The following is a 25,706-nucleotide window of genomic DNA, read 5'->3' as shown; positions in this document are numbered from 1 at the left end:
TTATTGGATGAGCTAAACCATGACGGCATTTTATTTCCCCAATTTGCTGTAGTAATTTCTCTTTTGTCCACTAGCAACGACACTAGCAGACTCTGGCATAACTGCCTTCATTATTTACCACCCAAGTATAAAAGCTGAATTCTTTATATACACTGAAATGCTTCCAGTTCCACAAAAATATACAGCATGAACAATAAATTAAGGATTTAATGATGTGCTGGTGAAGCTAATGTCCATGAGGTTGATCCGCAACACTCCAGTCTAGTGGTGCCATCTACTGGCCAGAGTTATTATCACAGGCATGAAAGGCCGTGACAATGTGGTGCATGAAGAGGACAAAAAGTGTCTGTTTTAGCAGAGCTGCCTGAGGGTGAGGGTGTGTGTGTGTGTGTGTGTGTGTGTGTGTGTGTGTGTGTGTGTGTGTGTGTGTGTGTGTGTGTGTGTGTGTGTGTGTGTGTGTGTGTGTGTGTGTGTGTGTGTGTGTGTGTGTGTGTGTGTGTGTGTGTGTGTAAGTAACATATGCAGAGCCATGTGGTCGTTGAGGTCATGACCTTTCTAAACACAGGCTTTAGTCAAGACACAGACCTATTCTGAACCCACACTCTGCCCTTAGAATGTGAAGGACTAACACCGGGGTAGACCTTGACACCAATTTCGTTTTGAGAAGAAGTGACTTCATCTTCCTTTCTTTCCAATTTATTTTGTCCTCTTCCCGCTCATTGGAGGGCAGAGACCTCGCTGCTCAGCCCACAGAGGTAACGGTCAACATTTGCTGCTGTTTGAAATTAAATCCCCTCCCACTACTCCCCCCTCCTCCGCCCCCTTTCCCCCCTTCTCCAGCACTCCTGAAATCACTCCAAGACAGGCTCCCTCCTTTGTAGCCAATGGGTGAGCTTGGTGGGATTTATGGCACCCATATAAAAGTGTATTCCAACTTGTATGTTTTATGGGATTGTGTAGGATTGCGTATGTGTTTGTACAAATAAATAAACCAACATTTAATTAAAAACACCCTCTCAGTAAGAGCTTTAATTAATTAATCTAGCAGCGCATGCCAATTCCTCTCCTTGTTTATTCATTAAGTCAAAGCAGAACCATGCATCTCAATAGATAATATATATTTTTAATTATGAATGGGGGCAAAGAAATGGTCTTCACACAAAAGATCGTCACATTAGACAAGATGCCGTTTTACAACTTCCTGTCCTATGTCCTGCCTGGGGCTCGAATGGTCCGCTGCCGGTGAACTCTTGCTCTCAGACAGAATAAAAGCTAACACTGAGAAACGTATTGAACTATAAACAAAAGTCACTGTCCAATTAGCTTAAACTTCCATGACCGCAAAATAAGTCTTCATAGATAAAACACTTCCGACCTTTTGTCTAAAAGACATCCCAGAGGTCAAATATTACAGTAAGATTCAAGCTATGCTGTTACTTTCATCTGCAGAGTTTGGCTATCGTTACCTCATTATCAGAATCAGAACTGCTGTAGTCGTCCCACAGAGGGGACATTACGTTACAGCAAAAGTATCAATATATAGAGACTAAATGAAACACTATTAAATCCCTCCTCTGTTGCTCTCCCTGAGCTTTCTCCCATGTTCCCCTTTAAACTGGGTTTTCTCCGGAAGTTTCTCCTTGTACGATGTGAGGGTCTAAGGACAGAGGGTGTCGTATTGTCATACTGATATTCTGTACACACTGTGCATAATATTAAAATATGAAATGTTGTTTTCTGTTCATATTCACAGAAAGCACAAGATGTGCGCACGTTTTTAAATACACTTTGACAGAAAGAAGAAGACGGCGAGTAATGGAGTTATACCAATTGTTTGGCAAGTGCTTAGGATTGTTGTGGTCTTACAAGTATAGGGTGTTTCTAAAAGGGGACTCCTTGTGAGAAAGTACAAGCACAACACTTTTTAAAAATATGGAATGAGGTTTCCTTTATTCTCCTGAGACACTACTTCATACATTTTAGAAATCATTAAAAACACAATACGGTGAGTCTGCACGGAAATAAAGCACAATCCTCATAACTGGTTGAAACGCATTTGCAAGCTAAGCGAAAACACACACTGCTGTCAGAAATAATCTACAGCACCGGCAGATATATGATGATGGCAATGTACTGTTACTGAAGAAACGGCTGCAGCTGAAAGAAAGAAATGGGGGCTATGTTTTTAAACTGCATAATCTTTAACAGATGTGCAGAACAGTCAATATACCATAAACAAATAAAGCCATATGAAGCAGAGGCCTATAGGCTTTGAATCACAGGATGCCAATAGTAGCAATGCATTCCAGATTTGCTTTATGTTAGGTTGTTGGAGGAATGCTCGTGCTGTCTGTGTTAGTTTCCTGCGCTGTTACAAGCTATTCAGTGACAGCTTATTTGAAACACGTCGTCACAGAGAAGACAGATTACCTTACCTCCGTCTTTTGTTTTCTGTGTATAATGATATGGGGTAAAGGGAATCTTACTGTACTTGTACACAACTATTCCCAGAGGTGGGTCCGAGTCATTGCAACAACAAGATTCAATACCTTGCACTCAACTCCAAAGTCATAGTTGACAAGTCCTTAACTTCGAGTTTCGAGTCCTAAACAAGTCATAATATGCTCTTCACCAATTTGACTGCCGGTTTTAAAGGTTTTTTTTGTTCATGTAAACAAAATTATCTTTTTTACGACTGTCATTCAGTGACTTTAGTTTGCCCTGTTTCTCTCCTGCAACGATATTGGATGCTATTGGATTGGTTTAAACGGCATAAATCGTGGAAATCAAGTGTCGATTTGAAGGGAATTGACAACGTGATTTTTGACCAGGATATTCATACATTTTTGGAATCCTTTTTTATCTTTGAGCTTTGAAGAAGGTTTTCTAAGTCAAAAGTCTAAGTAAAGGCACAATCCAAATTGAGACCAAGTCTTTTTGATATCGTCAGGATGAGTTTAAGGTAATTTCATTAATTAAGTCATGTGACCGGAATCAAAGTGTCTCTTTATTATTTTCTTCAACCACAATGACTGAAACATTCTAGAATGAAAATGCACGATGCCTTGAAGTAAGTTATAAAATGTAAAGCAAATGGACCTTTCTAGAGTGAATTATCGAGAGGTACAAGGTGTTAGAAAGTAGAAATAAACTGCCAGGGTTTGTGTAAAAAATGTGCCTTACTGCCATTAGAGGGGAAGCTGTGATTCACGAGGACCCAACTAGCCGAAATACTTAATCAGCCAACAGTCTAATGAATGTTTTACTGGGGTGACAAGAATACTGGTGTCCAGCTGTGGCTGCTGTAATGGGCCCGGCGCTGATCATTGAAGTTGGAGTTTTAGCTCATCTCGAGTCACAGTGAGGGAGCAAAGCCCACCTCAACGCCCTGCTGTTTGAGCTGAATATCTGATAGTCGTCTGGAGAGAAGGAAGGGGTCTTACGGGGAGGAAATGGGGTGATGTGGGGGAAGGATGGGGCCAAAACAGGGACAGGGGGACTATGGGCATTGGGACTGGTATCAAATTACAAGAGCATTTCTAACAAGCATGTACGAAGTGGTCCAGTTTGCTTTTCTCGACTTGCTGTCGTCTCTACACTTTTTCTTTGTCTCGGAGGGTGTGGTGCTTTTTTTTTTTCTTCCAACAAGTCATTTAGCATGCCTTCGCCAGTGGTTCCAGATGTGTGATGTACAGAGAGCATGGGAACAGCTAGCAAAAAGAGCTAACACAAGTGAAGCAAAGGTCCCCAAATTGCAGGGGGAGGAGGGGGGGCTCTCAGGACTCTGTTGACGTGTGAAAGGTTGAAACGGATCCTGTGGTGTCTTCACTACGGAGATGGCTGGTGTTGATTGATGGCCTGGCTGAGTGGCGGGGGCTTCGGAGCCAGTGAAATGGATTAGTACCATTAGCATAACAGTGGATCACACTTTTGTTTCCAGTATGAAATCCAGCTCCACAGTCTATCTCCATAAGCCTATTAGGGACCAGGGTGTCGCCCTTTCGTCAGCGACCACCTTTCATTGTGTGGTGGATTACTGCTCCCATACTAATAGAGTGCACTGCTCAGGCGGACAATGTAACTCAGTGCTAAAAGATGGAGTAATCAGCAATCACCAAAACATACTTCACTTACATGTACTCTTAATATGTTGGACTCAAGCCCTCGAGCCGCTTATATATGTATATAAGTGTAAACATTGATAGGTATTCAAAGAATGCTGGGCATAGTTTTTTTAAATACTCAACATCCCAACAGGACCTAGTTCTCCTCCTTCCCTCCATCCGCCTTCAGGGGTGGGGGCACAGAGGAAGGGTTAAAGTAACCAGTGGAAGACGGGGTGTAGGGCAGGGCCTCGGTAAGAGAGGAGAAGGGGGAGGCTATATAAAAACTGACAGAACACAAGTGGTGCTTTATTCACACTGTCCCGCTCTGGGTAAGAGGAAACCCCTAACTGCTCCAGCTCAACCAACTCAACCTTTTTCTCCCTCCCTTTTCGCTCGCAGCCTTCGGACGTGTGCACGCTTGGGACAAGAATGGCAGCATCATCCGTACAGAAAACAAACAGGCCCCTCAAAATGTTGCCGTTTGCATTGCTTCTCATCGCCTCCTTCTTCAATGGTGAGTAGTAAAAACATGCTTTGAGGGTAAACTTCTCTGAGATCGGAAGGCCATCCTTAGGGAGGGAGGGGGGGCAGGAGGGGTGGGGTCGGGGGTGGAGGAGTGTTTGAATTGTCTTGGAGTTGAAACCAGGTTTTAACCCTACAACTCTTTTACTCTCTGGAATCTTTTTCTGTCCCTAAAACAGATCGATAACTGCTATTCCTTTTTGAGACAGTTACATATACCTCCTCCTTCAAGATGCAGTCAGAAAACATTACTTTGGAGAACCTTAGCTAACAAAGGGAATGCTTTAGAGAGAGGTTTGAAATGTGTGGAGGCATTAAGTATGAAATTATGATAATAGATTTCCAGATCTCTATTCTGAACTTATACATTTACAAAATAGAGCCGTTTTATCTCGTGAATTTACTTCTCTTTTTTTATCTGTTATTATTCCGATTCAAACTATTTTTGAACCTCTGGCGCTATGTTTGCTATTTCATTGAGCGGATTCCCACGATCGTGAAGGACTTTGAAAAATGTTTGTATACTATTTATATTTAGCCGTGGAACGCGAGATCAGTTGAAGTGTGCGTGAGGAAAGGGTGTGGAGTATGGTCGTTAATGTGCGTTTCGAATGTGGCCGTGCTGATATAGTGGGAGCTTTATTGAGGCATCGGGGACGACTGTGGCTGCTCAACTATGTGTAGAGACATGTGGCTCACATGGCTGAGCTCTATATACAGCAAGAAGGGCTCATCTGGAATGGAACACTCCATCCATCAGCTGTATTAAAACTATCAACAACTTCCTACTATCTCATCTTTCTTAACCAATCAGAAGGGTCTAATTCAGGTTGTTTCTGATCTTGTAATTATTGTAAGATTTGCTTTTTTTCCAAAGTGTATATAATTTCCTCTCACTTAAAGGATATTTAGCCTTACTTTAGTTTGTTGTCAGTAGTTCAACCCAAGAACATTTCAAAAAACGTATACGAGAGTAAACCAAGACCATAAAACAAAGAGCACATTCTTTTTCAAATGTAAAACGTATTGCTTGTACTTGCTTAAGCATTACGATGTAGATATATACAGACTCCTGGCAGGCAAATAACTACGAGATGTATCATGTGGTGAATAGAAATATCTGTGAAACTTTTTAGACGGATGATTGTTCCATCCTTCAATAGTGGCTGAGCCAAATCCAATCAAAATGAACACAGAGAAAGACCAAGACGTCAAAAGAATTGCGCTGAGAACAAACCAAAGCTTTATCCATAGCTGTCATCTGGAGTGCTCTGTGTTGTGGCTGCGAGTGAAGCCCGCGCTGAATAGCTTAATTCAAACCTCCTGTCTTGTTCATAGGATATAGCTTATGGGAATGAGATCATCAGCAACGAAAGACATCTGCATCGAAAAATTGCCTGGCCATAATTGTAACTTATAGTTTCTGAACCAGAGAAGAAGAAAAACACGACAATCTTTAGCTTTTGAAAATAACCCCGGGTTGCTACAACAGCAATGTTACAGACCGCAGTTGGACCTTGTGCCTTTCATCACGACAAATATACAGCAGATACTGGAGAGCAAAAACAAAAGGAGACAGTAATGTTTAACTCCGTTTCAACTACAGGATAAACCACCTGTCTCCTCTCTGACAGAAATCCCGCTTGCAGTATTATTTTGTAAACCCAGAGGAGGGGAGGGGAGGGGGCCGAGTTATGCAAGTAGAGGAAAGATGGGCTTACTGTACAACTTTGCTGCGATGAAGTTGGAGCGGATTCACAGATGTTAGTGTAACCGTTACCCAGACAACGTGGAGGTGGGTTAATGTAACAGAGGCTAGATGATCAAAGACTCTGGGGGAAACCCTTTGAGAGAATGTTGGAGATCTCTTTTAGAAAAGCAGTAAAATGGATAGATGGAGTTAAAGACTCCTTTGTTTTGATCACTTTGCCTCATGTGTGCAAACATGACATTTACATTTCTAAAACTGCATTTAAACACAATATTCATAATACAGTTTCAGCTCAGTCTGTGAAGTGGTTTTTAGGAGGCTCTGTAGTTAAGCAACACACCCTGCCCAATTCCTCTGCCAAGCCAAGAGCATGTAATTATGTAAATCATTGTTTGAGCTGTACCCATTGAATGGATGCACCAACGAATCACAGACACAATGTCAACAACAGAGTTCTGTCCTCTCGCGAACAAAGTGGCACCGAGCGGGCCAAGTCCATTCCAAATGTCAAGTAGATGCCTACACGCACACGCACACACACACACACACACACACACACACACACACACACACACACACACACACACACACGACCCTAGTGTACTAGGGATAGTGTTGTTGATCCACGCCTAATAGGAGGAAGGCTGCTTTTCCACTTAACAGCTCCGTCTTTGATCTTGTTCCAGACTATTTACAATTTGTATTCTTATACAATAAGCGTAGACATGCCAAACAAGCGTCTTCATCAAACAACTAGGTGCCGCTATGTGCTTTAATCAGAGAATCAGATACATGGAAGGGAAGTCAGAGCCTGAGTATCAGATGGCAACACGTCCTGTCAAAAAACTAAATGAAACTTGTGAGCGAACAAATCTTTGCACATCGCCAAAAGTGCACTCCAGTGTGGCGCCTTAATGGCCTACTATTTCTCACTACCACCCCTAAGTGTGTGTGCAAGTAGTACATTTCTTTGTAAGATGTAGTATGCTTGAAAATCTCTCTGGACAAAATCAATGTTGAGCCTCTGCTATTGACGCCCAGATCTGCAACAGGATCCCCGAACAGTCTACCTGCACACACTCAAACCAGACAGGCTCATTCAAGGTAATGCACGAGGCAGTGAAACTGTAGTGGGGCAGATGTGACGATGTGACGATGCGACGATGCGTGCGTGTGCGTGCGTGTGTGTTAGGAGGAGGAGGGGGTGATATAATGCTCCCAATTGAAAGCAGATGTCATGTTTCCTGATTGTGGTCCCTCAGAAACAGGCATCATGCTTTCGATGCTGCAGCTGGGCAGCTGAAGTAAGTGCTGCTTCAACAGGCCTGATTGAAACCATGAGATCCAGTTGCTTTTCAGCCAAGAGGGAAGAATGGGCAGGGTTCTGCTATTAATCGCTGTGGCAGGAACGACAGGGGAGTGGGGGGGGGGGGTGCGCTGGGGGTCAAGATAGTGGGGTCAGCGGTCTGTTGTTTCAATGAGGATAGAGTTGCAGAGCATATTTAACCCCGAGGGATGTAGCTCCAATGTCACATTCCTCAGCACGCCATTACCTCGCACATTTTGATTCTTCAAGATATGACTTCAGATATTTAAATCAAGAAAGTAATCTTTATAAGGGAACAATCTAAATGGATGATGCTTTGAGGGAACCCCTTATTGGACTAAATATAAAGAAAGAACGGTTTTATTTTTCAAAATATAAACATCTGATTAACTGCTGGGGCTTCCATTGAAAGAAAGTGAACCATATTAAGCTTTTTCTGTCCTTTCTTAGAGTAATTTTAACATTAAGAAGATAACATAGGACTATATTGCAGGATAATTATAAGAGGCCAGAATATCTCTAAATTAAACGGGTATTAAAGACTGATTATTTCACTTACTGTTTTGTCTCCACCCTCAGTTCTACTTTGAAAATCCATGTGGAGAGTGCTGGAGGGCTGGGGTGGAGGGGGTGTGAGCTCTTGGATCAAATGTCTCTCCAATAGATGCCAGAGTGACGTCATTACAAAGTTGAGCCAGGTCCAGAGGCAGCAGCAGAAAGAAAATTACACTTAATGGCCGTTAAATTAGGAACCTTTCGCAATTTCTCAACATTCAATTCCCAGATAAGGTCCAATAATAGGATTCAAATGATGTGCTGTTCATGCTGCCCCTTCCCACAGACCCCACTCAATCAATACTCTGGAAGAAAGTCATACATAAAGTACACAAAAGGAACATTTGCAGGCCATGAAACCCTGAGAGGAAAAGAGGAGGCGAAGTGTTGTAAGAGTGGTATAGAAGATGTCTGGCGAGAGACACTATTTAGGGAACCTACATGTAGCCTAGAAAGCTGAAAAATAGGTGTCGGCACTAGTCAGAGCTGCAAACTTTATTTATGAATAGAAAAATCTTTGATAAATGATATGATATTAGGGTTGGATCGTCATCTTTCAACAATGTGATAACTATTGCATACAACATATGGCCGCAACTTCGACTGGGTGGTCCACTAACGTGTGCTGACCATTATATCCTCACCATGCCCCATTACACAGCACAGGATTTCCCCCAACAGAAGCAGAGAGAGCCTGGGGGCCCAAAGGGGACTGTGGGCCAAAGCCATGGGAGGGTGTACCCATTCAAAACACCCAACAGCTTGTGCATGTCAGATAGAAGACACACGAGAGAGCTTGCCGTTACAGATGTACAGTGGTTGCAGATGGATGCGCTACACTGAGAAGATGGCGTGCAAAGTTGCGCAACATGGGGAAATGATGACTGGACATATCCATGAAACCATCCGTGGTTAATTAAACAATCCCCCTCTTTGAGATTATACTACAATGTTTGAAAACATGTGCCTCAGAACGTTGATTGAAATGCTGTATATGTTGATATTTGGTATCACATAAAAACGTTTAGTTTTAGAAGCAATTAAACTTAATATGAAATACTTTCTGTCCATAAAAGGAACAAGAATAAATTCATGTAAAAAGCAGTTATGCTAATAAAACATTTGACATGTGAAAAATGTGTTGGAGCCATGAGAAGCAAGCTGTATAGACTAACAACAGGTGAAGCTTTCGGGGTTCATGGTAGGGAAGTAGTTGTTGCCATATGTCATAGGCATGTTGCTTTACATGAAACATGTTGGAGGTGCGAGGACTGAAGCCTCCGCCTCACCTCGATGGAAGCCTGGGATTAGCTGTGCGTGACTAGGAGAGGGCGCGCAGACGGAGGGAGAGTCGGGAGGGTGGAGGGCGTTGAGGTGTAGGCTTGTCTTCTTCCAAGCCTGCCACATTTTTCCATCCGGAGTCCCAAGAGATGGGGGGGGGGGGGCCGAAGCATTTCAAGACCGCAGCCGTCATTCACAGCAATCTAGTGGGAAAATCTTCAAGAGAGCAATGCAGTCAGGGCCGGGCTGCATGACATGCGGAGTCAGGGCTGATTAGGTTTGCCGTGTTTGTGCGCTGATGGCCAGACTCACGAATGATCACTGATTTCTTGGACGCTTTCTGACGTTACACACAAAGAAGGAATAGAAGTCAATCTGTTTGTAGTGCAAGGGTCAGGGGGGGTGAGCTGATGTACAGTATGTTTCAGTGGAATGGTTTCAGTAGAATCAGTGATTCATCACCGTTAGCTGTGGCTATTGTTGAGTAGTGGGGAAGTAAGGTGGTGATGGGTTACACGGACAGGAAGTGTGCTGAGCAGGGCAGCAAAACACTGTTAATAACAACAAAGTTAGAGGTCAAGGCTTCAATTTCATTCAAAAGAAACCAGTAAACTGCATGCAGTTCCCTTTGTCTTCATAAACACTAAAACATCACTAGAAAAGTAGCAACACGCCATGAAAAACACATCTAGAGTTGGACTGAAATTGCCTGAATAAAAGCAAGACTGGAAGCTTTCAAGTCAAGAAGAAAAACAAAACAATAAAAGGGCGGTGACTCAGATCTTACCGCTTCTGCAAATGTTAGTCATAAGTGGCAATTACTGTATAGCAGAGGTTCCATTCCATCCGAGCTGTGGTGTGTCGGGCAAGAGTCTGTCTGTAATGACTGATGAGTGCTGAGAATGTTCACTGGCTTTGTGTTAACAAAAAGACACGGTTATTGTGTCTGAAGACGAATAAGGATGTTTTTTTATGAAAATTAAGCAGCCCAGTTTTACAAGAGTGCTTGAGATGCCATGACATAATAAGCTAAGTACTTGGGAAACAGTGATCTTTTACAGTTTGGTTTCGAAAAATCCTAATCTTTCAAACAGGTTATACAAACAGGGAAATGGTGTTTCATATAATGCCAGTTTGATTGTGGTTCTCTCCATTTTAAAAAGGAAATGTGAATTCATTTCCTCTCACTCACCACAGCATCTCCCCAAAACCCTAAACTGTAACTGAAAACTAAAACATAGCCATCAGCATCAATCTTGAGGCTTTATTATTCTACAACAACACTGACATAGCGTTGCTCCCCAAGCTGCTACAAATCACCCGATGACAGAAAGTGATCACAGAGGCTGGAACAACACATTTCAGCCTCTAACTCTAACACTCCTGTGCGTCACATTTGTATGGACAACCCTGCTTTATGCGAGACCATGTCACCCATTCTGAACCCCATCCTTTCCGCTAACATACACAGATAGACCACACAGGGACGGTGAGGGGTGGCAGCTGTAGGCTACAGGCTGCAGACTCCAGGTCTAATGGACAGACTTAACAAGGTTAGGGAGTCCTTGACCTGTCGCTGGTCCACACCCACGCTAATGCTCCTAATGGTACACTGGAGTCGGGAGGATTGTGGGACGAGGCAACATTCTGACTGCATAGTGAAACCTGACCATGTGTACCACAAAGCTTTCTGGGCCTTTTATTGTGGGCTTGACAAGGGCAGGAAAGTAAAAACTGCTTTAAAGGTCAGTGGCTCTGATGCATTTTCTCATTTATTTGAACCAGTTACAAATTGTAGACTTACTTCCCCTGTTAGACACAGAATGACAGACAGCTGCAGTTGACAGTTGCTGGCACTAAAGCATGCCAAAAGACCTCCTGGGAGATTATTCTGCCCCATGTGCTAGCACGGCACACACACTGTTTACTATGTGCTGGTGGCACCTGCCTGTCACAATGATTTATCTGAGGAAGTCAGTGGGCATGTGTCACAGTGCCACCACTGTGTGAATGTGTGTGCCTCAAGTGTGAATATCTCAAGTACTGACTAGAGACAACCGTAAGGAGACTATAGGGTGTATCGGAGGTAAAAAAATAAAAAAAGCTATATTGTACAAGGAAGGCGCAAGAGGATGACAAACATGCTTTGTTATGGTGTCAAATTGTTTAAGTAAGTTGTAATTTAACACAAGAGGCAAGCAGTCAAGGAAATATCATTTTGAAAACACTAAACATTCTAATCTGTTCTACATTTCAAAGTATTAAAATCTATGTTTCAGTTTACCTCTAATGTACAGTACATGGTGGAAATATCTTGATCAGATCAGCTATATTTGCTAGGAAAGTGTGTGCACATAAAAGGAATTTGAAGTGTGCTCTTTTGTTAACCAAAACATACTTGCACAGAAAAAAACACGACGGCTAAAAACAGTATTGTAAACAAAGTGTGAATGGCAGTAAGATTTATTACAACAGGGGGCAGCACACTTGGATTAATAACATGAAATCAATCACAAACTCAATCTGGCAGCCAGTGCAGGACACATGGTAATGAGATCTGCAGAGGCAAGGCATTATGGGAATGTTTTGAGAGTGAGGTAATGTTGTTGTTCATAGACAGAGAGAGGGAAATCTGGGAAAAAGAAAAGCATGCTGGGTATTCTGGTTTGACTCTTGGATCCTACACTTGCAATGTGACAAGTGGAACTCAGAGCGATAAAGACTCATTAGCTCAGCGGCTGCAGGGGGTGGTGCACATTGACTCATTTGCACGGAGAATGAAAATGTGCCCCGAGTTATCCAGCTTATTAAAAACTTTGCAAGTTGAAGTCATTTACAGCTGAGAGAACCTGATTAGAAATACCCCATCACGACTTTGATTTAGTGTTGCAATTTATCAAGGCCTCTCCCCCAGAGTCATACGGATCCCTGACACATGGAAAATGGTATAAAGACCACATCATTCAAAAAAGTTACGTTTTCAATCATTACCTGGCACCTTCCAGCGGCACATTTCATCTGCACATTCAACTGGAAAACAAGACTACTCAAAATATATTTCAGCAACTTAGGGTGCATTCACACCTAATAGTCCTCTCTCTGGTGCGCACCAGACCACAGTTTGTTACATTGTTTCATTTTTCAGAAAGTTCGGTTTGCGTTCACACGGGCAAAACTCAAACGGACTATAAACTTTAAACACAAGTCATGTGCTCGGAAATGCTGTTCAACCATTGGTCAGACATTAAGGGGGTAAAAACGCAAATCCCGGCAATTTCTAGCGGAGCCTCCGCCATGGAGCATCGGCACTTTCGGCAGGTTATTCTCATGCTGCTTTTAGTCTGGAGATCAACAGACACTAGCGGCCCGCGCATATGATTATATAATCAGACAACGTCCGTTAAAAAACATTATTACATGGCATTGTTGAATACTCGTGTCAATTCAAAACACGTGACACGTTTTTAATCCAGAACAGACAGACCGCTGTCAAGGATTTATTGACCGTTGTTAAGGACGCTCACATCTGTACAAAGAAGTCTGTTCGATTTAACTGTATACAGTTTGGCTGAAGCTGACAAGACAAGAGCGACAAGAAAACAGCGGAGAAGTAACGGGCAGAAACCCTCCTTTTTACGCAGCGGTCCAGACATAGACATCAGACGGCGACACATATTCAGTTGCCAGTTACTTTGGCATTAGGGCAGGGATATCTAGACACTTTCCAAGGTTTGACATAATGAATTGTGCTACTTTTAAAGCAAGCAACGATGTTTTCAAATCTGTAATCAAAAATCTCCTCAAAAAACGCTATCGAAGCAGTTCCTGCCGTTGATACTCAAACAGTAACAACAGACTATCTTTCTTAGCGGATGCATGTCAATTTAAATCAATACAACTATTTTTTAAATCAATAAAATCATTTTCTAAATCCACAAAAGCATTTCAATTAATATTGGGAGTCATGTCGTTACTTTGTTGAGAATGTGGCCATGTAATAAGCGGGATAATATGGGCAGCGACTTGGTCATTATGGGGAATCCGACAGGATCTAGATCCCTCCGCTTCGCGTCGGGCTCCTGATCAGCCTGTCGGTGTTCTTTTCCCCATAATGACCGCGCTGCTGCACATTATCCATGAGAGACGTTCTGCAGAGGAGGGGCGTTTCACCGAGGACAGGTGTTCTTACTTTTATGTAGCTGACGGAGAATTTTTACTTTACACGACACTGTTCAACACTTAATTCTGCTTTACTCTTTAACTAAACAACCGCGGATGTCTTGAAAGACTCTTTCGTTAAAGATTTTTGAAGATATCCGCGTTCTTGTGACACGTAAATACTGCGCTGCCTATGTTTTGGTGCGGACTGCGTTCACACCAGCAATGAACCGCTCCAGAGTTCGCAAGCAAGCGCTCCGAGACCACCTATTTTAGCGGACCAGAGTCCGGTTGTTTAGTTCACTTAAGAGGTCTCGGACTGCGTTCACACCGACCCAAATGAACCGCACCAGGATTCGATTCAACCGGACTATACAAGGCAGGTGTGAACGCACCCTTATTTAGTTTATCTCATTCTTGCCTACCGTAAATTAAGTCACTGTTACCACAGGATCTTTTAAAAAACCTCAGGGTGAGAACGATTCAATTTCAATGTAAATGACTTCATGATGTGATCCGTGGTTCTGAGCAGATCTGTTATCTACTGCAATAAGATCTTTGACCTAATCTTACATCACCGCGGAGCCTCGAGGGACTGAAGTCTCGATGGGAGCACACCAAAGAGCATGAGCTCATGCATTAGAAGATACTTGATGTTACAATAGCACACTGGTGAAAACTACCAAGCACCTAAGCTCTGAGCTAGTACCTCACATAACAACGTTATCATATTATGGCAGCAGAACTGAGTTGAAGTGGAGTTACACCTTCTGAGAAGCTGGACTTGAGTAGCTGCTAATACAAAATGGAAAAGTGCGCTCACCAGCAGCAGCAAGTGCTCCAAGCGGAGAAATTAGAGCTCACCGTTAGACTTGCACCAGTGATAATGAGATCTCACTTTGGAACATGTGAGCTAGCTGTCTGTGAATTACTCACATCCTTTTCCAAGATGTCTGGACTCTGAAATGAAAAAGTCTTGCCACGATTTAAAAGACCAATATGCTACTTGATGTTAAACACAATTGTATAAAAATATGCTACTGTGTTTTTTCAAACAAAGTGACATTAAGCTTTATTTTTGATTTGACAGGAGGAGTCGCAGCACAGGATCCAGAAGTTGTAACGGGGACGATGGCGCCTGTGTTTGCACTGGAGCTCGCACGAGGAGACGGGGATACAATGACATCAGAAGGTACGGGTAAGAAACACTGAGCACAATTATTCATAGAAATACAGTGTATGTGTTCTCTATAGATTGATGCGTCAGCTCGAAAGAAGAACATCAACCTATTTCGCTTGCACACTATAGAACAACATTAAGTCAATAAAAATATAGTTTGACAGTCAATCCATGCGTGTGCTGCTATAACATCGATTCATTATATCCTTAGACCTTCCTCTGTAAACACAGCCATCAGTCTCTGCCAAAAGATGACCAACACTACAGTGTATGCTTGATGATGTGTAAAATAGATAAGTTAGAAGAAGATTCTAAAAACATGTTGAAGAAACTATACTGTTTTTCCAAAGCCTGATCGATTCAAACCCTTCAAGTTGTGGTCTGGAATATATCAACGTGTACGTTTATTGCAGGCCCCAGGTTGCATGAGTCGTTGGTTGCTTATTAGTTTATTATCATGTTTCACTTGTTGTACATCACTTGTATAAACACCTCTGAAATGCCAAGAATCATCAATTAACATCTAAAGTGGATGCATTTGTTCAGAGTCAGGGGGTCCACAGATCCAGGTTTTCCCTAGTCTATCTCCAGTGAGTGAAGCGACTACGCCAGCAGCAGCAGCAGCAACACTGGCAGCTACACCAGAAGCCATCGACAGTAACGACAGCAGCCACGTAGATACAGAGACAGACGATACACCAGAGTTTACGGTTGAGGAACATACTGAGATGCCCAAAACGGAGGAACCAGAGACCCCAGCACATGTGCCTGCCAGAGGGGACGGCCCCGACAATGTACCACAGGTAAGACAAAGAAGTCCTTTCAAATCCCTCAGTCTGTCATAAAGTTATTTAGATATTAAGTCCCTGGTTTGTAATATTCACTCTGGATATACAGTATGTGCACATAAACATGTCCTATGATAGTAACAAGTGCAATCAAATACTAGTGCTATGTTGTCTATTTAGTCTTCACTATTATACACTTTTTATCTATCACATTTCAATGGTCTGCAAAGGCTGACATCCCAAAGTTCACGCCAGAGGGAGTTTCTCTCCCACACACTCCCCCCTGCCTGAAACGTCTTGATTGTAGTCCTTCACGCTTCTATTGGCTAGTGTATGTGATCGGTTAAGGGCTAGGATAAGGGGTTGACCAATCACAACAGAGCCCGCCAGCGAACCAATCAGAGCAGTCTGGGCTCTGGTTTCAGACAGAGGGTGAAAAGAGGTGCTGCAGTATGAGAAAAATAAAGACCTTTTGAACATTAAAGCTTGTAGACATGTCACAGTCGAGGCACACAATGCAAATATGAACCTGAGAATGTGCAAAGGCCCCTTTTAAGGACTTATGGAAGTCATTTTGGTTGTCTCTGTCAGTTTGTATGAAATGTTTTGTTTCAATACTTAGAACAATGCTAAATAAATACAATGTATTATTATTTCTATCTGCAGCCGGTGCCCAAGGAAGATGTTGTCTGTGTCAGCAAAGAGGCGGTCGAGGACAAAAACTCTGTCAGTCTAAAACTCAAGGCCTCCTCCAACTGTGTAAGTCTGTTTATGTACACCGGCTCTTTACAGTAAAGGTGGTCTGTGCAGCAGAAATCTTACAGGGCCGTATGATCTTGGCGGGGTGCAAAATGTTCTTGCACATGCATGCTTCCACACAAAACAACAAAGTACACAGAAGAAAGTAAAATAGTCTCTAGCTTGGTTTTGATGCTATTCTGAGTTGGCCATGAGCTTACTGAACATAAGCTCAGTAGGAATCTATTCCTCATTTATGACCGTTTCATCTCCATTTCCCATAAATCAGTGAAGCTGGAGAAAATCCAACATCTTTAACAGTCTTCTTCTTTTGTCGGGTGGAAAGTCCAAGAGATTCCTTTTGCATGTTAGGCAGGGTATGGATTGAGCTGTGAGGGCAGAGGGAGGGGAGCACCATGGGTGGGCTCAGTGCTGCCGTAGAAGATGTGATGTACAGAGGCCTGGCATCGCAGTGTGGAGGCGTTTATGTTCAGAAACACACATTCCTCAATTTCTCAGGATAACAGCTTTGAGTTCTACAGGAATCATAGCACTCATGTCGATGTCGGCAACCACTAGATGTGATTTCAGCCCACGGAGAAAATACATCATTTATCATTCAAACAGTGTGTAAACGGCTGAAAAGAGAATACACAATAGAGCGGCCCTTGGGTTCTTGGTCATACACATCAAATATAAGCAGAGAAGTCATATTTGTTTTTAAAATATTGAAAGGACTGGCTTACGTTAAGTTATCCAATTTGGTATTTCTGATCTGAGACTGAGAAAGGATGATGGGGTTGTAAATAAAGCAGGTGTTGGTGATAACTCAAATCCAGCTGTTTCTGAGCTCTCTTTGCACAGGGATCAAATACAGAGCTTCCTATGATCAAGATTTCCAGGAAGAGGTCACTGTGTCACTGTTCAAATGTTCAATACTAATCATCTTTGATGTTGGTCTCCTCGCAGGAAGACACAAAAAAGAAGATTGAAAGTGTTCTGCAGGAGCTGTGTGGTGAAGACTGTAAGCTAGAGATCTACCAGGAGGACAACACAGACGAAATCATTGTATCTGGGAAATATGTTGAAGGTGAGTGACGTCCTGTGGTAGTGAATATGATACAAAAAGATAAACAAAGATGTAGTGACAGGAAAACACGAACAAACATATTTTCTTTGTATTGTTTGCAGATGACGTTGCAGGCATGGCTGAGAAGTTCAACAATGACAACATCAAAGACATGGTACAGTACCACGTATATTTTGCTATAGAAATTCTATTTATCATGTCCTGATTGTGCACTAGTATGGTAGTGGTGTGGCATCGTGAATTATTCAGATCATTCCGGAACTGCAGCGTCATGTATACGCTGGTATTCAATGTCACATATCCAGCCATGCAATATAAAGGGACATATCCACACGACTCAGCCACCGCAGATTTTCTGGTTGCCTAATAATCAAACTAGACGGGGGAATACACTGGGGAGAAGCAAAAACACTGGCTGAGTGTGAAGGCTTAAATCCTCAAGCTGCCAGGCTGTCAGTTTGAGTGACAAACAAAAAGCCCACAAACAGACCATTTGTCAGCTGCAAAGCATTTTCTCTACTACCCTGGGAGCACTCTTGGGTTATGGGTGTGCCTGTCACACCCCTCTGCCTCTTTGCATTCCACATGCACTACGTTTCAGCTTTTACTACACTTTAGACAGAATAAACCTTTGGTAATTTAGCAGTGTTTCAGCCAGTCTATAATGCCGTCCGCTCACCGGCATCTTTTTGTTTTGACACTTCTTTGAAGTAAGAGGAAATACTGCCAACTCTCTAGATACATCTTCGTAAACAAAGGCATTGGGTGGGGTTGTTTCCTTTCTAGCTTGAAGACACGATAGATAACATTAACCGGATAATAAAAAGATTTCCTCCTGCTGGTATAACAATGTACACCGTAACACCTTTTTGTGTACGTCATGTGTTCATGCGTGTCGGATACAGTTTGTACCTAGATAGGTTTCAAGGACACAAACACATGACTCATGTTTTTCGTTCTGGTTTTTGTCCTCAGACGGATGTGGAGGAGGCTAGTCCTCGTTGGGGGAAGAGCTCTAAGCTGGTTCTGGTTTCCTTGCTGCTGGCTGGCCTGTTGCTGGCTGCTCTGCTGGTAGCCGGTTACTACCTCAAGACCCATCGCAAGAACTCTAAAGGAGTCAGACTGGTGAGTGGATTAATGGAGGTGTCACTGTTAATGCCTTCTGAACCAAAAATCTGTAGTTGTTTATACTTCGGGAATCATTAAAGTTGTCCAAGACATCATTGTTCATCATGTGGTTTAAGTTATTATACCAACCCGACTACCTTTAAAATAAATCCTAAGTAGACATGTTCTTTCTATCCTGTATTGCCTTTGGTGCTTAAGCTGTGTGGAGAATAACATCATGTGTGGCAATAACGCCATTACCTTTACTGACCTACGCTTAAATAATTTGGCCCCACAAGATCCAGTTCACTTAGGAAATTGAAACACCGTGACTGTGTACATATGGATTTGAGGTCAAGCGTATAGTTATCCTCCGGTCAATTCCTCACTCAAGGGAGGACATGCTTGACTCACATGTCACGTTAACTCAAAGCAACATTGGTGCTTTATGCTTTTCTCTACTCCAAATCCCATTCCAGGGGGCAACAGATGGTTTTAGTTTTTACTAAAGCCCATGACATCACTTCTCAAAGCGTTTACATATGGGGGCACACCCACATGACTGTCAGGATGAAAGAGATTGCTGAATTGCCTACGCTTGTTGTCTTATTTATTGAATAAGTGTCTGGCAAGGGAATTAACTGTTATCCCCAATTGTCTTGCAGAAAGACAAAGCATATCCCCAAACTTTAAGAAGTCCTTAACCAAAGGTTCAAGGGTTTGTTTCAGCTAGAACCAAAATGAAACAACAAACATGCACATTGTTAACCACCCAGTAGTAAAACAAATTACCAAAATGCTTCTGAGTGCTCACAGATGAAACCATTAAACCTCATTAACAAAGAAAGCATTTGTGAAACGCCCAAAACAACTAATTTTCAACAACACCCTTTCTTGCTTTTTTTGGCATGTCTAAGTTGACAGTAAAAGTAAACTTGTTGGTTTTAATGTGCATCTTTAACGTGTATGAGCTCTGATGGTCGTGTTTCTCTTTTCCTAGGCCGATACCTTCCAAGTGGATGAGGAGAACCAGGCTAACACCCTGGTGTCAGTGGCCCCTCTACCCCAGGAGCCCGTCGACAAGCCCACCACCAATGGGGAGTCTCCACCAGAAAATGGGACCAACCCCGGACCCACCACTAACGGACACCAGGCCCCGGTAGCTGACACAGAGATGTGAATCTCGACACAAATTCAAAAAGAATCCCCCAATTACATTCACCTCCCCTCTTCCGCACTGCAAATCTCAAGACAATGATGACAACAATGATGAAGCTCATGACTATGACGACGATATTGACAATGCCTGTAATGTGAAAAGTTAGGGATCACTGGCCTTTGCTGGTGTCAAGAGGAGCCTACATACGCTGTGTTTGGGACTGAGGCTGCTCAGCAGGGAGCTGACTGGGATTTGTTAACTGCCCTGACTTCCATCTAGTTGTACAATCATTGTAGAAAACCCAAATAATGCCACATATGTGCTGTTGATTCCCAACAAAGAAGGAGCCAATGCTCTATTGTGTTAATTCACAAATGTGGTGCAAGGAAACCAATGAAGCCAGGCAGTTGAATGAAGACCAGCTTTTGTACAGTTTTTTTAAAAAGGACTGATGCTCACTGCTGGACTTTTTTTTTTTTATTATTGTTTTTTTTTCAGGAAATTATGTTTTCTTTTCCTTTCTATTTGCCTCGACCTTGTTAAGACCTAAGTGTGATAAGGGCAAAAAAGGGGAAGAAAAAACATACATTTTCCATTTACTGAACGTTTTCTATATTTTCTCACAGATTGTCAAACTGAAAAGTGTTACGAATACAACTGCCATTTTTTTTAAAGGAATTTCTTGTTACCGTTCTTAACCGTTTTAAGTATTAGCAATGTACAAATAGATAAATGAGACGGCAAGCATATTCTTTGGTTTTAGTGATGATTAAGTAATGCTACAAAGTTATTCATAACATGGAAATGTCAGCAGAAAGCTATTAGTATTTGCCTCAATGATTTAGACTGATACGCATAATTAACAACATGACGTTTAATTGGTCCAAATTTAATTGAGAAATGTCGGAAAGTACATTTCTATTTTTGTGATGATTTCATGATGACATTAGTGTACAGTTTTAGTTTTTCTATAACACATCAAAAGTTTACTCTCACTATTGTCTTTCGGAATGAGAAGGAGCAGCAGCATTTTGAAATTCAGAGAAAAAGGGAAAAACACAGAAAAACTAACTTTTAAAGAGTTTTAAAGTTGCGAAACTGATATATGAAACTGCCATTACATTTCGACACAACATAAAGCAGGTTCAGCATTCCCGAGTTAGACTTTATCTCCTTGTTGATATTAAACCTGTTTTACATCTGTGGTACACATTTAGCTTCTCGATGGAACAACTGGCTGCTTTCGTAATGTACTGCATGTGTAAATAAGCCTGCTTTCTGTGTTAGTATTACCTGTGCCCGACTCATAAACTGTGATTGTTGACAATATCTTTGTGGGGTCGTCTTAAGTTTGATTCTGTGGAGCTTACTTGATTTTTGAACCGAAAGATTTAAATACATACACACACACACACACACACATCAAAATTCCTCGACCCTTTTTTTCACATTATGAAGTGTTTAGCTGTACTCAGGAATGTACAGCTAAACATTTGTTCTGTATATTCAAGATATGTGGTTTCCAATGCTTTTTAACCCAACTACTTGGTATCTGTTGTCTCCCATCTAAACATAGACGTATAGAAGAACTACATACTCATTATCCTTAACGACCAGTCCAACAGAATAAGTCCCTGGCTAATTTAATCTATTTACTATTCTAAAAACAATAGACAAACATCCCATCATGCAAAGCAGTAGGCTCCTGGTTGATTTGATAACTAAATTACGAGTTATTACGAGCTAACACATTTTTATTTAATCTCCAAAGGAAATGACAAATGAAATGGGCTTGGATTAAAATAGACATTTGAACTTGTCATTCCTAAAATGTAAATGATATGAAGCACAGATCAAAGACTATTATAGAAACACTGGAACAAGAAACCTTTCTTTTCTCCCACGAACCAAAGGTTTAGTTAGGCATGGTTTTACAGTCATAGTTTCCATTGATATGCAAATCAGTCATTTGACTAATGCAGAGAAGTGATGAGTGTAGTTTGAATGTTTATTATGAAAAAACAAACGTGGTATTCAAAACATACCATTAGCCAAATATGTGTCAGTCTAAAGAGTTCAATGTTCATACTCTCTTTAAGGATTGGCAAATGGTACTTATATTGTATAACGCATATATGGGTTTGCGCTTATATAATGCTACAAAGTCAGTGACAAAGGAAGCTTAATAATACAAATATCAATATCAGAAACATTTAATAAGATCAGTATTCATCTATTTATTATGGGGCTACGTTTTGTCTAGAGTGGCATGAAATATGCAACTTAACATGTAATGTTGTCTTTATTCCATTAGCTAGCCTTAATGGGTATGACAGCTGTTTTGGAATGACATGATTGTTCGCAAACAAATTCAAGGCAATCAAGACTTTGAATGCCCTTAATTTGTATCAGTACCTGCATCACCTGGGTATTCTCACAACAGCCTAGAATGCACTGTGATTGGGTGCTTGTTGCTCCTTCCAGTGTACTTAAGACCCTTGACAAGAGATAACTCCACAGACTGGAACATCAACTCAATATGGAGCAAAGTGCACTCAGGCTTCTCACCCTTGCAAGTCTTTTCAAGTTGGACCTCTGTGGGTGGAAGTATGTCGATGTAAGGATGACATGGTCAGAGGCCACACAATACTGCAAAAATCATTATATCGATCCGCCTTCAATCTGAAACCGGGTGCAACATGATCAACTTATGGCGAAACATCAAACGCGTGGATCGTATCCTACCAAGATGTGGACGGAACGTGTACAAAATCGGAACATCACCAGTTGGGGGCGGTGGTGGCGAAGTCGATAGGGACTCGGCTTGGCAACTGGAAGGTCACCAGTTCAAGTCCCGGAAAGACCAAGTGCCACCGAGGTGTCCCTGAGCAAGGCACCGTTCCCTACACTGCTCCCCGGGCGCCGTTCAAAATGGCAGCCCACTGCTCCTAACACAGGATGGGTAAATCAAATCAAGTTGTGTGGTACTAACTGAAAAAGGCTGGCTCAAAACGAATTGTAACCAGAAATACCATTTCTACTGCTATAATGAACAACCGGTCTTGGTGAAAGAAAGCAAGACGTGGGAGGAGGCGATGGAGCACTGTCGCTACCAATACACCGACCTGGTGAGCCTCAACACAGGAGATGATCTGGTTCAGCGCGGAAGCCCAGACAAACCACGTGTGGACCGGAATGTGCTACCTGGCGGGCAGCTGGCTGTGGGTGAACGGGGACAACATGACAAGCCAGACATGGGGCAAAGAGGGGCCCCGCCTGGACTCACCACTGTGGGGCCCTCGCACGAGAGGAAAAGCACCTGGACTGTGCAGCCAAACTCAACTTTGTCTGCTTTTAAAATACTTGGATATATCTTGATTAGCATGGAAATATAGAAGTTATAGAGGTATGTTGGTGCATTATTAGTATGTCCCACTCAATTAGAAAGATATAAAGGTAGTCTAATGTTAATGACAGAAAAAGGCAGCATATTATTATTATATACCATACTTTTCTTATCCTTTATAAAATGGATTGCTCAAGTTGTCCTTCATATATATATCAGTGTCAGGGAAACTCATTAAGAGATGAAATTGTTGTGATTTGGAAATGTAAACATAATTATATCCATGTTTATTGGTAAACTATTTAACATAAATGATCAAATGGTTTAATTGTGACTTATTACCTGCCTATGACATTTGTTATGTACATTTTTTTCCGAAGACATACTCATTTAATCAATGTCCTTATGATTGGTGCAAATAGATACTAAATATTCATGAAGGCCACCTAGTGTTTTCATGGACAAAAATAGAAATAGTAAAACATCTGCTAATTGGTTCACTGACATGACAACTAATGTTACTTTGGTATAATATCACCAACATCCTACAGTATGCCTTTTCAGCGTTGTCATGTAACAATTGAATATCCTTATATAAAACCTCTTTGTGTTCAATCTGTATCTTAACAACATGTTCTAATGCAAGAGTGTTTTGTGACTCCACTCCCGATGGCGGTGAAGCAGATTCAGTCACACAACAAAATGTCAAAAAGCCACACGTCCTTCTGGGTGTTGATACTCTGGAGAGGGAATGCGTGTGTGTGAAAAGCCTGACTGTATGTGTAGGTGTGTGTGCACAGCTGATGTAGCGGCAGTAAATTAACCGCTGCTGTCATTCTAGCTGATGTGACCTTTTTCAACCCTTGTTGTTACACCCTGACAGCACATACATGTCTACTGTTACGGTTCACTTACCGAGCCCACTGGGCTAGAGGCTTCTGCCCAGCTGAGTGGGTGCAAAGGTCAGCGCCGTGTTTGCTGATAGCCGCTCGGCAATGACTCTGAACATGGCTGTATCGCTCCATCGCTGAACTCCTGCAACAACAAATAATATCCAAACATATGAAAATGTCAGTGCTTAAAACATCAAATATCACTTTTGCCACACAATCAAGGGCAATTTATTAGCACTATGTTTTACTATAGGCTACCTGCGCAACATTTTTTCCATTAATTTGGTGTGCATATCTTGCTTAATAAAATGTTAACATGTGGACATCATACCACTCTACTAAAACCCCAAACTTGTCACAACATAAACAAAATATCAGGTACATCTGTCAGACTGTCATACAATCCTAAAAAGAAATGTAAAGCAATGCAATGCAATGTATAACCAGTTGTGGAAAAGTAATTAAATCTTTAATTTGCAGTTAAAAATGTGCCATGGTAAAAGTACAGACATACTTGAAGCAACATGTACTAAAATGAATAGTAGGCTACTCTTTATCCAGAATAACCCCTTTCATATTAATAAGAGATCATACAGTATGCTATGCTACACATATTATTGGTTTAATATACCACAACAAATGAGCATTTAAGTCAAGTTGAGTTAACCACTTTATATGGAGAAGATAGTACACAACAACAGTGCACATTTCATAAATGTATCTTTAAAAATGAACCTCCTATAAAACAATGTGTAAATATAGTTGTTGGTTAAAAAGGAGGCTACAATATTCTCATTATGTAAAAAGTATATTAGCCTATGAATACAAATTACTTTTCACTGCAGCACACATGAAAAATAAATAGTCACTACTCACTAACACTTTCACAGCATGCAAAAACAACCTGGAGAGAATGAGATTTGGGTAGAGCTAAACTTAGTATTAATTGTGTTCCCAGTCAAGAACACCCCCAACTAAACACTGTATCTCCACCTACTGGGAGTCATTCGTAATTTCAACTCATGGTCGCTGTTAATCTGATTAATACCAGAGAGGTCTGAATACTCGAAACTGAGCTCACGTGGTGTTGTTTTCCGCCTGGGAAGTTTACAGTATGTGCTTGGTGTTTACCTGCTAAAACAGTGTTGCTATGCGACTAATGGAACAGCTTGTTCTCTAGTCAAATACGTTTAAGGTTGTATACGTTTTAAGCCAAACCAAAGACCAAAAACGTGTACTAAACTAAAATAAGACCAGTTTAATCATGTACTTACTTGAGAAGAAGTTTGTGTGTGTCAAGGTACGACGGGCACACCTGTCATTAAGGTTCTCTGATCTGAGTGAACTGGGGGCTCGGTTGATATCCCGCCAAAACATGACTGACGTAACGTGCCAATTACCGTAAACCTTGGGAAACAGTGAGTACGTCACTGACCGTAAATTACACTGACATATGGGTTCTTATTATACATCCGTGGCACTGCGTACGACAAAGCAACAACTCGATGTATGGCTTTGTCGTTGCTACAGGCTACAGCTCCGGATTTTTTTTAGAAACCATTCAAAATGTTTCTTAAATCTCAATCTCTACATGTATGGCAGCCATTCCAGTGTCTGTTGAATTCCAACACTGAGAAATGTTGTCAGTAGTTTATGGAATAAAAAAAGCACGTTAATTTTACTCGAAATTGAAGGCCAACATAAATAGTAACACCAGAGAAACCGATAATGCTGCAGTGGTCTCT

General features: G+C 41.7%; 1 protein-coding gene and 1 long non-coding RNA gene across 4 annotated transcripts in view; one reads left to right on the top strand and one right to left on the bottom strand.

Moving 5' to 3' along the window:
- Positions 1–25,356, bottom strand: part of LOC117446552 (uncharacterized) — a 48,346-nt gene extending 22,990 nt beyond the window's left edge. For both annotated transcript variants that reach the window (XR_004552157.2, XR_004552158.1), the window contains exons 1-2: positions 25,236–25,356; positions 23,984–24,103 (exon numbers count right to left, since the gene is read on the bottom strand). This is a non-coding gene — a long non-coding RNA (uncharacterized lncRNA). The remainder of the gene's footprint in view (positions 1–23,983; positions 24,104–25,235) is intronic.
- Positions 4,435–21,041, top strand: LOC117446551 (hematopoietic progenitor cell antigen CD34). 2 transcript variants are annotated; one of them, XM_034082820.1, is made up of 8 exons: positions 4,435–4,620; positions 14,751–14,852; positions 15,387–15,643; positions 16,295–16,387; positions 17,336–17,456; positions 17,558–17,610; positions 18,432–18,581; positions 19,564–21,041. In XM_034082820.1, exons 1-8 carry the CDS (start codon positions 4,536–4,538, stop codon positions 19,741–19,743), a joined length of 1,041 nt encoding a protein of 346 aa, XP_033938711.1. In that variant the 5' UTR covers positions 4,435–4,535; the 3' UTR covers positions 19,744–21,041. The 2 variants fall into 2 exon arrangements, with proteins under 2 accessions (XP_033938711.1, XP_033938708.1); XM_034082817.1 differs by having other exon boundaries at positions 14,751–14,858.
- Positions 25,357–25,706: the final 350 nt, after the last annotated feature.

The sequence above is a fragment of the Pseudochaenichthys georgianus genome, chromosome 5 (assembly GCF_902827115.2).
Source record: "Pseudochaenichthys georgianus chromosome 5, fPseGeo1.2, whole genome shotgun sequence".
Lineage (NCBI taxonomy): Eukaryota > Metazoa > Chordata > Actinopteri > Perciformes > Channichthyidae > Pseudochaenichthys > Pseudochaenichthys georgianus.
The sequence above is the reverse complement of the archived record's forward strand: the minus strand, read 5'-3'. Positions and strand labels throughout refer to the sequence as shown.